Here is a 12,374-nt window from a genome sequence, read left to right on the forward strand (position 1 = left end):
TCTGCACAGAAATGTACCTGACAGTTGAAAGAGAAGCTCGGAAGCCATCTTCACAGAGATGTCCTGACTGAAGAGGTTTCTCTCTGGGGGCACTCTGCCCTCTGGCATCTTCTGTAAGGGTTCGGTTTTCTCTCGCCCGATTAAAGTGCTATAGCCAACATTCCGGCTGGGTGATACCGAGACATGCGAGTCCTGGATGTCGACCTCCATGGGCTCCTCTTTAATCTTCACCATCTGAGTCTCCTTGTAGCTCTCCGCTGCAAGGAGGTGAAGGAGGAGAAACCAGAACACCACGGTTTTAAAATTTTGAACCAAACCCAGTTTCTTTTCTCCCCCCCCCCCGCTAAGATTTTATTTATTTATTTGACAGAGATCACAAGTAGGCAGAGAAGCAGGCAGAGAGAGAGGAGGAAGCAGGGTCCCTGCTGAGCAGAGAGCCCGATGCGGGGCTCGATCCCAGGACCCTGGGATCATGACCTGAGCCGAAGGCAGAGGCTTTAACCCACTGAGCCACCCAGGCGCCCCATCAAACCCAGTTTCTTTTTTTTTTTTTTTTTTTAAAGATTTTATTTATTATTTATTTGACAGAGAGAGATCACAAGTAGACAGAGAGGCAGGCAGGCGGAGAGAGAGAGAGGAGAGAGAGAGGGAAGCAGGCTCCCTGTCAAGCAGAGAGCCCGATGCGGGACTCGATCCCAGGACCCTGAGATCATGACCTGAGCCGAAGGCAGCGGCTTAACCCACTGAGCCACCCAGGCGCCCCTCAAACCCAGTTTCTAATCACAGAAAGAACCCACTGGGATTGTTTCTGGGAGCAAGTGAGACAAGCACCACAGCACACGACATACAGACTGAAAAACTGCTAGCTCAGCCCACATGGTTTCCTGAAAGGTAGGGAACAGAAGCCCAGAGAGAGTAAGTGGCTTGCCCAAGGCCACACCTGCACCCGCAGAACCAGGCCCAGCCAGGTCCTCCGAATCTAGCACTCGGGGTCCGGTGACCAGGGTCTCCCGGCCACACCCCCATGTGTTCCATCCTGCCTGCTATACTGCTTCTAGAAGTAACAGAGAACATGGTGAACGTCTGTCCCTGAAACGACTTACTCATTTCAGCGAATCCAATCAAAGCAAACATTTTAATATGACAATTGTCTCCCTCTATTTTTAAAGCCCGGACAGTTTTCTTCTCTCTCTCTTCTAGGGCACCGAAATTAATAAAGGGTAAACAGGGTCGATTCAACTGAGACATTCATACCTTGCTGGGAGCTAGTAATCCTCAAGACCACCTAGGAAGTTAATTGCAGCCCAAGGACCAACACTTAGAAAAACAGCAATCTTACAGGTTATAATAATGGTTCAATTTACTGACTGTTTTTGCTTTAGGTGTGACTATTAGATCTTTAGTCGGAAACACATATTCGCCTTGCCAAGTCGGACTGTTTTTTATGTCCGTGCATTCTGTAGTGCTAATGACAGAGCCTCTTTGAAACAAGGTGGGGCAATTAGCCCAGCCATTAATTGGGCCACTTTGAAATGAGCACACGTTCAAATCAATAAGCATTTATTAGTAACTATAGTATACTCAGCATTCTGGGAAAGAAAAAAAGAGGGTTTTTTAGTGGGTTGAGGGGTGACCCCTCAAATTCTGCCTATGTCCTAACCCCAGGACATAAATAGGTCATAAGGACATAAGGTGAATGTCACCTTATTTGGAAAAAGTGTATTTGCACATGTGATTCAGTTAAGGATCTCAAGATGAGATCATTCTAGATTACCCAGGTAAGCCCCTAAAACCAATAATAAGGTCCTTCAAATAGGAAGATAAGGATGAGACACTGGAAGGGCACGTGAAAACAGTGCTCTGGACTGAATATGTGTTCCACCCTCTGCCCCAAAATTAATACAGTGAAACTCCATACCCAGTGTGACAGTATTTGAGGCGATAGTCATGAGGATGGAGCCCTCATGTACATATTAGTGGCCCTATAAAAAAAGACCCTAGAGAATGCCCAGACAGCAAATGTTTGGGCTCTTTGATTTCAGACTTGCCAGCCTTCAGATCTGTGAGAAATACATTTTTGTCGTAATAAGCCACCCCAGTCAATGGATTCTGTTAATAGCACAATGATGGGAGCAATACAAGAAATTAGAGTCATGGTGGCCACAAGTTAAGGATTTCCTAGAGCCACCAGAAACTGGGAGAGGTAAGGAAAGGGGCTCCCCTAGAACCTTCAGATTTCGGACTTCTTGCCTCCAGGCTGCAAGGGAATACATTTCTGTTCTTTAGGTTACAAAGTTTGTGGTAATTGTGATGGATGGATGGATATAGCAAGAAGAAGCAGTAGGAAGCAGGTGGGACAGATGTGAAAGGGTAACCTCCCTGCTGTAAGCTGGACGGCTAGAGAGAACGAGACGTTCCTTACAAAGGCATGAGACAGGGTGAAAGCCAAGTACATGTGCCGTTTATTGAGCTGTAGTAAAGAAGACGGAAGAGCACTTTCAATTGAATAATTACAATTAATATAGTGTTGTCAATAAAGGCTACGTAAGAAGTGGGCTAATTGTTCTTTTCTCCTTCCCGACGTATTACACATGGTTTTCAGAGTAAATGACTTGTTTTTTTGTCAGCAACTAAATTGCCAAGCAACTGTTATATTTAATTTAGATCCCTTCCCCCTTTCCCAACTCCTGCCCAAGCTGGTTGTTTCTCCACGTATCTGTGAGGCTCACAAAAACCAAGTTGATTCAATCATGTTTAAAAGAAAAGAAAGAAAAGAAAAGACTATGAAGCTTTGAAAGTCACACGCCTAGCTTCTTTGCCTCGATCTGTAGTCCGCCTGACTGTTTCTGGAGTACGAACTGCACCCCTTACCACCTCTTAGGGATCTGATGACCTGAGAGCCACCATGAGCTCTAGCCACCTCACCCATAGGTGCAGTCACAACACACACTTCCCCCTCTGTGCTCCCTCGAAGTACGTAATGTTTGGAAAATAAACAGTGGGGTCAGTGACACAGGTATGTAATGATGTCTCTGAACCCTGCAAGTCATTCCAAGGCTTGAAGACAAACACAAAAATATACTAGAAAAGGAGTCACTTAATTCCACAAAAATCTCACTGCTACGAAGAGCAAAGCTAGAAAGAAGCTCCAGTATCTTACTCTTTTTCCATCTCCTTTCCCCAGCTTTGTCCCTGGGTTAAAAAAACATCTGGCTATGGGTACCACTGGCTTAAATGGTATCAGGTTTTGAAAGCTTCTTGGGATAACTTCAAGTATGATTTACATGAAGGGCTTTCTGCCCTTTCTTAGGACAACTCTTGACCTTTCACGAATGCACAAAAGGCTGATTAATGATAAAAACCTCTAGCATTTTAATCCACCTGATAGACTCCAGACTCACAGAGCTTTCAAGCTGACATCTCTCAATGGGCAAGTGAGACATAATATAAGAAATATATAGAAAATATTTGCCAACTGTTCTCTTGCCTTTTGTTGTTGTTGTTGTTGTTAAAGCAGGGATTCTTAACCCCAGCCCTGCTGACATCTGGGCCCAGATCCTTCTTACTTGGGGAGGCTGTGCTGTGTGTTGTAGGATGGTTGGCAACATCTCCGGGTTCCACCTACTGGTTTCAGTAGCACTCATCCTCCAGCTGTGACAACCATGAATAACTCCAGATGTTGCCAATATTCTCTGGGGGCAAAATCTCCCAACGGAAAACCCCCGCTGTAGAGTTTTTGCCACACTTCAGTTTTCAACCCCCTTTTCCCAAATTTAGTCAGAACCCAAGGCAAATAAGAAAGAAAAGCTCCTCTTTAGCTTAAGGCTCCCTCCCATATTAATCACCATCTCAGCCTGGTGCCTTGGACAGGCTGGCCTAGGAGGCAGGAGACAGGCTGATTTAGGAACAGATCCTAAGTCAGCCAGAGATCCTACCCGTCCTCTCTCGCCTTTGCCTAAGGTGTCCTGACAACACAGTGGTTGAATTAATCTTTTTACTCAATCGTTACTCACTTTGACTCCCAAACCAGGGACATGTCTATTATCCAGGGTCTACCCTTTCCCATCACCTTCCCTCTTACACATATCATAAATCCTTTTAGAATCTCTTCCTAAAATAACAGGACAAATACTAATTTTACCCCAAGTGGCCTATACTGCTATTCCGAGAAAAAAAACTGGCACGTGGAAAAAGATGAGAGACAGTGTTAACAGTAAGGCTATGCCTGGGAGGTGGGTTGTAGGTAACTGTTTGTTGCAATGCTCATTTGTATCTTGTAATTTTTCTATGATCAATACGGATATTCCGCCATTTACTTACGTTTTTAGAAAATAAAAAATGACTACATCTGCCCATAAAAAAGATGATTATTTCCTCTTTTAGAAGCATTTAGAACACTGTGTATGCCTGGTAGCATTGCAAGAGTGGGTTTGCAAATCAGAGAAGTCCGATTCAAACTTGCTTGGCAACCGCAGGGGAAAAAGCCATGAGAATGTCATAATGCGGTCTTTTCCACTTTCACAAACACAGTACACATAAGTAATGATCAATTAGTATTATTTCATTCATCAGTCATTTGGTCATCGTACCATTTGAAAAATGTCTACTAGGTACTATGTACTATGTACTGTGTCTACTAGGTACTATGTACTATGACGGAGGAGATATGGGAAACAGAGACAAAGATGACATGGCTCTTGCTCTCAAGCACTTTAAATCTACATGAGTGATCAGACGAGTAAGAACAGCCCTCTAGTAAAAGAGGTAAAATTAAAATGCAGTGTGGGAAGAGGAGTCAAGGAAGACCGGGAACCCAAGCACAAAGGTGGAATTGTACTCTGCCTGGGGTGTTTGGGGAATATCACGTCGGCTGTGTTGGCTGGAGGGCCCGAATCAAGAGATGGAAATGGCACCCTGAGTAAGCAAGACTCACGAGGTATAATCATAAAAGCAGCTCAACTTCTGTCTTCCACTGTCTCATTAAGCCTACCCTGTAGGAAGAGTTCCTCTCCTGTCCCTGGGTGAAAACTCAGGCCCCATAACCTGATTAATTCTTAGATAATACAAAACCTTACAGTCCTCTAAACAGCAAAATGGTCTTGATTCAGAATCCAGAAGTTCCAATCCATTTGTTAGTCTACAGTTCCACCTCCTGGGAGGGGAGTCCTTGCCCCTCCCTGGAAGGATCTACAGGTAGCCTTTTGTGGGGGAGGGAATCACATCAGCTCTTCTCCCTCTCTTGTTGCCTTCTCCCCAGCACACTAGCTGTCTTTCCAGATCTAGAAAAGACTAGAGGAGAAGTGGGGAGAGAGGATGGAAAGCTCTCTGCCATCCCATTCTAGAATGGTTTCATCCTATTTAGACCAGCAGGTGTTTCTCTCATGGGATTCAAGTGTGGGCTCTTCAGAGACCTATAGCTTTTTTTTTCTTTAAAGATTTTATTTATTTATTTGACAGACAGAGACCACAAGTAGGCAGAGAGGCAGGCAGAGAGAGGAAGGGAAGCAGGCTCCCCGCTGAGCAGAGAGCCCGATGCGGGGCTCTATCCCAGGTCCCTGGGATCATGACTGAGCCAAAGGCAGAGTCTTTAACCCACTGAGCCACCCAGGCACCCTGAGGCCTATAGCTTTGAAGTGATCTTTCCCCTAAAGATCCCTTTATGTGGCTGAACTCCCTCTTGTCTGCGGTCTCTTATTCCCTCCACTGCCCTAAGAATCCACCTGTCCATCCCATTTTGTCATTGTGCAACCACCAATGGTCTAGGCGGCCCCACTGGAAGGCACTGAAGGCCATACCCAGGCCAGCCCTTCTGGGTGAAAATGGTCTACAGTGGGGCCAGGGTTGACAGCTGCCTCTGTACTTGATAGGACAAAGAGGGCAAGCTCAGTCCCCGACCCCTTCCCCACCACACAGCAGCATCTCTCATGCACCAAGTCCCCAAAGCAGCGGGCCATTTCCCACCCTCTCGCTTTCCCAAGGCAGACATGGAATGCCAGTGCACAAGGCTCCCCACCTGAGGAAAACACATGACAAACGCCCCAGGGGGTGTCCCTTAAGCTGTGCTCTCTAGATTTGGAGTGAGGCTGGTACCCCTTCCCTCGTCCCTGCCACCCTGCGGTGTGGGCAGCACAGCACAGTTGTCTCCAAGATCCCCTCACCCGCATCTTCAATTTCCACTCACTTTTATACTCTCAGTTTGGCCAAGAGGTCCAAGAGTAGTGTGTGTGGTAAAAATTACCACTTTAGTTATTTTTAAGTGTCAAGTTCAGTGGCATTAAGTACATCCACATTGTTGTACCATCATCATCATCCATCTCCAGAATTTTTCATCTTCCCTACTCCTTCAACACTAACTCCCCATTCCCCTTTTTTCCCCACAATAGTGGGAATACCATAGCAACCACCTTTCTATTTTCTGACTCCAGGACAGAGTTTCCATCCTTTCTCCTTCCCTTCCCTCCCTCCCCCCCTCTCCTTTTCCCTTCCCTTTCTTCCTCTTCCTCCCTCCTGGCTTCCTTCCTTCCTCCTTCCTGTTCTCTCCCCCCACCCCACCTCCTCCTTCCCATCCCTTCCCTTTCCTTCCTCCCTCCCTCCCTCCCCTTCTTTCCCTCCTTCCCTCCCTCTCCTGCCACCCCTTCCTACCTTTCTTTCCTTCTCTCCTCTTCCCCCCTCCCACTCTCCCTCCCTTTCTTTCTCCCTTTCCTTTTTTTCCCTTAAAATTCTTCACACTGGAACCTGAAGCCAACTCCTCTACTGAACAACCGTTTAACAAAGACAGTCATACTATACTCCAGAGAAAGAAAACTGGAGAGGTAAGTAGGGGAAGAACCTGGAATCTTCGGCGGGGGGCCCGGAAGCCCGGACAGAATGGGGGCGAGCGAGGAGCCAGCGTTTGGGAGGTTTGCCCAGGGGAGGAGCGCGATCAGGTTGCACTTCAGAAGGCCAACCTGGCAGTGGCACTTGGAAGGCCCAGGAGGAAGTGGAAATGGGGGCAGTTGTTAGGAGCTTATGGTGGTAATCCAAGCAAGGAGACGCTGAGGGCCTGAACGAAAGGTCAGGGGGATAGAAGATTCACAGGATATTCTAGAGGTTGAATGGGGAGGAACTGGAAGTGCCTGGCTAGGAGTCTGAAGGAAGAATGAAAAGACCAATGTGAGAGGAATTACGAAGAAAGTTTGTGCACGGCCAGGGGTAGCGTGATGAAAAAAATAATTCCATGACTTCTAAGCCTTGAGGTTTGGGAGACGCTCTCAACAGGAGTAGGTAAAATAGAAAAGTCGGCTGGTAGAGAAATAACGGAGGGGAGAGGCATTTTCAGATCTGTTTTGGCTAAGTACTTAGCATTCCTGCAGGAAGTGGAGGGCGGGATGGCTGTGGGCAGCAAGAGGGGAGTCACCGGTGACACACACAGACTGAGGGGCATCTGACTCCAGAGAACGTGGTAAGATCCAAGGCAAGGGGAGTAGAAAGCAGCGGGATGGGGCGGACCGGGTACCTCTACTCTTAGATGGGAGGAGGAAGAAAGAATGAGGGAAAGAGAAGGCGAGGGAACGGCCTGGCGCGGGGTTTCATGGAAACCCAGACAGAAGGACAGAGACACCCCAGATACCTTCATGAGAGCCTCGTGCTTCTAGCCTGCAGGCCTGTTAGAGAGGCCCACCGCATTCCTGCCCTGGGGCTCCTGCACCCTTCCATGATTCCTTCCCTTAGTTTCTGTCCCCTGTAAAGCCGCAGCCCCCCATCATCCCTCCGCACACCTGCAGATACCTCTGCGCGCGATGATAGAATATTCCAGTTGCCTCCACGTGCCATGCTCCCATGCTCTTCCTCCCCCTATCCTCTTCCGAAACACCCCAGTAACGTCTTGTTCAGATTTCAAAAGTACACTTGGCCTTTGAACCACATGGGGGTCGGGAGTGGTGAGCCCTCCTCCCCCTACACAGTCGAAAATTCACATGTAACGTCTGACTCCCCAAAACTGAACTACTCATAGCCTGCTGCTGACCAGAAGCCTGACTGATCACGTACAGCCAATGAGCACATATTTTGTCCATTATATGTCTCATAAACAGTGTTCTTACGATAAAGTAAGCGAGAGAAAACAGAATGTCAGATGATCATAAGGAAGAGGCATTTAAGGCACTGTACCGTAATTATCAAAAAAAAAAATCCACGTATACGTGGATCCGTGTAGAAGCGGACAGTATGATTCCAGCCCATGTTGTTCAAGGGTCATCTGTATTCAGGTGTTCCCTCTGTGAGCAGCATTCCTTTATCGGTGTCCAGGGACCCTCCCTCTCCCCGCTCTACCCTAGCTCCTTTGGCCTCTAGATCATTTGGCCCCTGAAAATCCTGGCTCGAGCTGCCACCATGATTCACCAAGTGCGTTTCCCCTCTGCACTGAACTCTCGGGGATGAGCGAGAGTCTAACTCGTCTTTCACTCCTGAGATGTCGCACAGGCCTGGCACATTCGATATTCTTACTGTGTATTTGTCACCTGCATCCCCTGAAGCACAGCCCACAGCATGTGACGCTATTCTCTGTCTCTTGACTTGGGTCTGCCTAGTGCTATGAACTCATACATGCTATGGACTTAGAAATAAAACAGGAGGGGCGCCTGGCAGCTCAGTCAGTTAAGTGTCTGCCTTTGGCTCAGGTCATGATCTCAGGGTCCTGGGATCAGGCCCGCATCTGGCTCCCTGTTCAGCAGGGAACCTGCTTCTCCCTCTCTCTCTAACCCTCCCCCTACTCTTTCTCTCTGTCAAATAATAAAAAAAATCTTTAAAAAACCCAAAATATGAAAAGATAAAACACTGACAATAGCACTGAAATGCACAATAAAAATTGACCCTTCTCTCTCCAGGTGGCTCATGAACATGATCTCGAACTAGCATTTTAGAGTCACAGGAAGCTTGAAAGGATGTGTGTAGAAGCAACACCAATGACGTGTTGTGGGAACAGTACACTTTGTAGAGTGATATTTGTGTCAATTCGGTAAATTAATAATCTTTCATCTCCAGCGGGCCATCCTCAAAGATACGGGGGTTCTCACTGGTCCTACAAACACGGTCCAGATATGAAACCCGATTCCTGTACATGGCGGGTTTATTACTGACACTCTGTGAACAACAGCGTAGGGCAAGGGGACCAGGTGATGGGAAAGGAACAACCAGGGACAGGAAACGAGCGCACATGGTGGCACCCTATTGCAGGGCCTGGCACACGCTGGCGTCTGATAAAGGTGTCCGCCCTCTGCCTTTGCTTTCTCTGCTTGACTCTGCCCTTGCCAAAAGCAAAATGGCTAAAGAGTTGACCTGTGTTTCCTTGGTCACTCAGGGAAAGACGGAGCCCCAGGCCTCCCTGAGCAGAGGTGCGGATTGAGGCCAAAATAGAAATGTTAATCCACAGAAGTTTGACACCACCCGTCGGACTCTTTCTCCTCAGACAGAAGCAAAGTGGGGGTGAGATGGCCTTGGCCCGGCCTTCCCCTGTGACGGGAGCTGGGTCCCCGGTGATGAGAAGAGAAACTAGCCCTGTTCTTTTTTTTTTTTTTTTTTTTAAGATTTTATTTATTTATTTGACAGACAGAGATCACAAGTAGGCAGAGAGGCAGGCAGAGAGAGAGAGAGGAGGAAGCAGGTTCCCCGCTGAGCAGAGAGCCCGACGAGGGGCTCCATCCCAGGACCCTGGGATCATGACCTGAGCTGAAAGCAGAGGTTTTCACCCACTGAGCCACCCAGGTGCCCCAGCCCTGTTCTTTATATGGGAACAAAGAACCTGAGTCTCACATGCTGAATGGTATCTTCCTCTCCTCTCCTCTAGCCTACCCTGTCTCTGGAAAGTACTGATCACACGGAACACAAGCACCTACAGCCTGACACAACCTTCCCTTCTTTAGGGGACTGGATCAGTGCAGGCTTGGTGTAGGGAAGTTCATCTTCAGTTTCTTTTTTCTCCATGCCCTGGCTCTTGGTCCCTTTCCAGGATGCCTAGAGTGCGGGGAGCCTCGGCAGGGAGAAGCTCCCCATTCCTGCTCTGAGGAACGAAACCCAAGGCTCTGGCTTTTCCATGGGTGCTGCCACACCCCAGAGAGAGGCAACATACTCTGAGCAGTTTTCTCCGCTCCCTATGGACACACTGCTCCTCTGCTCCTGGGGAAACCGAGAGCAAATGCTCACTGTGAAACAAAGCAGTGGGGCAGCAGGTTTTTCTCTGGTTCTTCTAATAATACACAAGAACCTTCCAGAACAGAAAAGCCCTACGGTGACCTGCAGTACACACACACACGTACTTTTGATTCTTAAAACAATTTCAAAAACATTTTATCAGAATTGGCCTTTTGAATTGGCTCACCAAAACTGTGAGTTATTTCCCCTCTATCATAGGCAACCTGGTAACTCAGAAAGAAGTCATAAACATCTGAAGATTCAGCTACGTGCACTAGAAATCACATTTCACCAGACAGAGGTAAGTAGGGGGTCAACTTAGAAACAAGCTTTTAAAAACCTACAGGGTACCTGGGTGGCTCAGTCGGTTAAGCATCTGCCTTGGATTCACGTCATGATCTTGAGGTCCTACGATGGAGCCCCTCATCAAGCTCCCTGCTCAGCGGAAAGCCTGCTTCTCCCTCTCCCCTGCCCCTGCTCACGCTCTCTCTTGCTATCTCTCTCTCTCTCTCTCAAATAAATAAATAAATAAATAAACTATTTTTAAAAATAAAATAAAAACCTACAGTGAGGAGCACCAGGTGTTCCATCTGAATCTACAAGGAACAGATATACCCCAAGGAACGGAACTTGAACTTTAAAGATAATGAAGAGTTAGTAAGCCCTGGACGTTCTCTTTCAGGGGTCCAAGGAACGTTATTTTCCATCAGAGCAAAATACTTGAGGCTTTATCCTTCCGTCAATTTTTAAGCTTGCCTTCGCATCCTCCAGACCAGCAAGTGATGCAACAGGCCCTTGCTGAGATAGCTCAGCTGGGCATTCACTGGTGTTTTCAGATTGGCCACAAAACCGGGCCCATGGATGCAGCACAAGTTTTGGACTCGATTCTGGGTCCGATGTTGCCTAGTGTTAGATGACATAAGAGGCACGCGTGATAAAAAGGAGGTCCCTCTGTGGTCATGCAGAAGATGATCACAGGTCAAATACATCCATCACATGAAACAGATTCTGAAATCAGTTTCACATGTGTCCAGTGAAAATGGAGAATGAAAATCCTTTGGTCACCAGAGGCTCCAGGAGATCAGTTTCTCCAACCAGCAGATGATGTGGAGCTGCTCCGTCATTATCTGTTGACCTCTGAGTGTCCCGGCGTTAATGTAAAACCCCTCCCAATCATCTTGTTTTCTTTTCATTTGATGATTTCACTAGAAATTAGCTAAAGAGGTGCATTTAAACTGTATGTCCGCCATTTGGTAACATTCCAAATGATCTCATTTTTTAAAAATTAACCTATTTTTCATCTAATGTCCAGAATACACTTCGATTGTCTCACATTAAAAAAAGAAAGAAAGAAAGGGGGTCAATTAAAGTATCTGATCTAACCTTAAATCTATTTAACATTATTATTATCCTTTGCCATTTAATAAATCTAAGCCCTGTTCACCTCATCTGCCATGATTAATAGGCCTTTATATATCCTTCTATGAACCTGAATGCTGGCTGGGGGTGGTGGGGGAAGAGGGTACAAGCTTAGGTTTTAAACAGAATCCCTCCAAGACTCAGTAAAATTCCTGCCGACATGAAAATAACCAAAAAGCAAGGTCCAGCTCTGTCAAGTGATCAGCTGGCCACTGCATTGTGCGCACTCAGGAGGGAGAAGGACAGAGAGAGTTCCTAGAACCCAAAGACAGGAGGGAGCAAGTGAAGAGTTTTATTTCAACAGCTGAGAGTTTTCTAACTTTTTAAGTATTTTCCTCTAAAAGATAGTATCAGGGTATAAGTATATGCAGACAAGCTTTACACATTTTCCTTGGGTGGTGCTAAATATTACTGAATCATGCCTCCAAGTCTCTCTGCTGAGAAGACTTGACTACTTCTCTTCTATTGGTTGGTGTTTCCAGCAGGCAGGGAAGGGCTGGTAAGCGTGGTGCAGAGGGCAGAACATCCCATAACAGAATTACTAACCCAGGCACTAGCCAACTAGAGTAGGGGAGTGAGGTATGGGTAGGGATAGATGGGGCGGGAAGAGAACGCAGGACCCGTGCAGGGGAGGGCACTGTTTTATTCCCTGTTGTGTCCCTAAAGCAGGACCTAAAGCAGGTCTTAGAATATGGCAGGAGTTCAATAAATATTTGTTGGAAAATTGAATAAGTGAAAGAAAAAACAAACCAAAATGAGAAGAAAGAAGGAGCACCATAAAGAAGAAA

At 46.9% G+C, this 12,374-nt stretch overlaps 1 protein-coding gene across 1 annotated transcript in view; it reads right to left on the bottom strand.

Moving 5' to 3' along the window:
• Positions 1-12,374, bottom strand: part of ZNF827 (zinc finger protein 827) — a 165,220-nt gene that overhangs the window by 76,513 nt on the left and 76,333 nt on the right. Inside the window, exon 6 of the mRNA XM_047717575.1 lies at positions 23-257. Coding sequence (XP_047573531.1) covers positions 23-257 — 235 coding nt within the window. The remainder of the gene's footprint in view (positions 1-22; positions 258-12,374) is intronic.

This window comes from Lutra lutra, chromosome 2 (genome assembly GCF_902655055.1).
Source record: "Lutra lutra chromosome 2, mLutLut1.2, whole genome shotgun sequence".
NCBI lineage: Eukaryota > Metazoa > Chordata > Mammalia > Carnivora > Mustelidae > Lutra > Lutra lutra.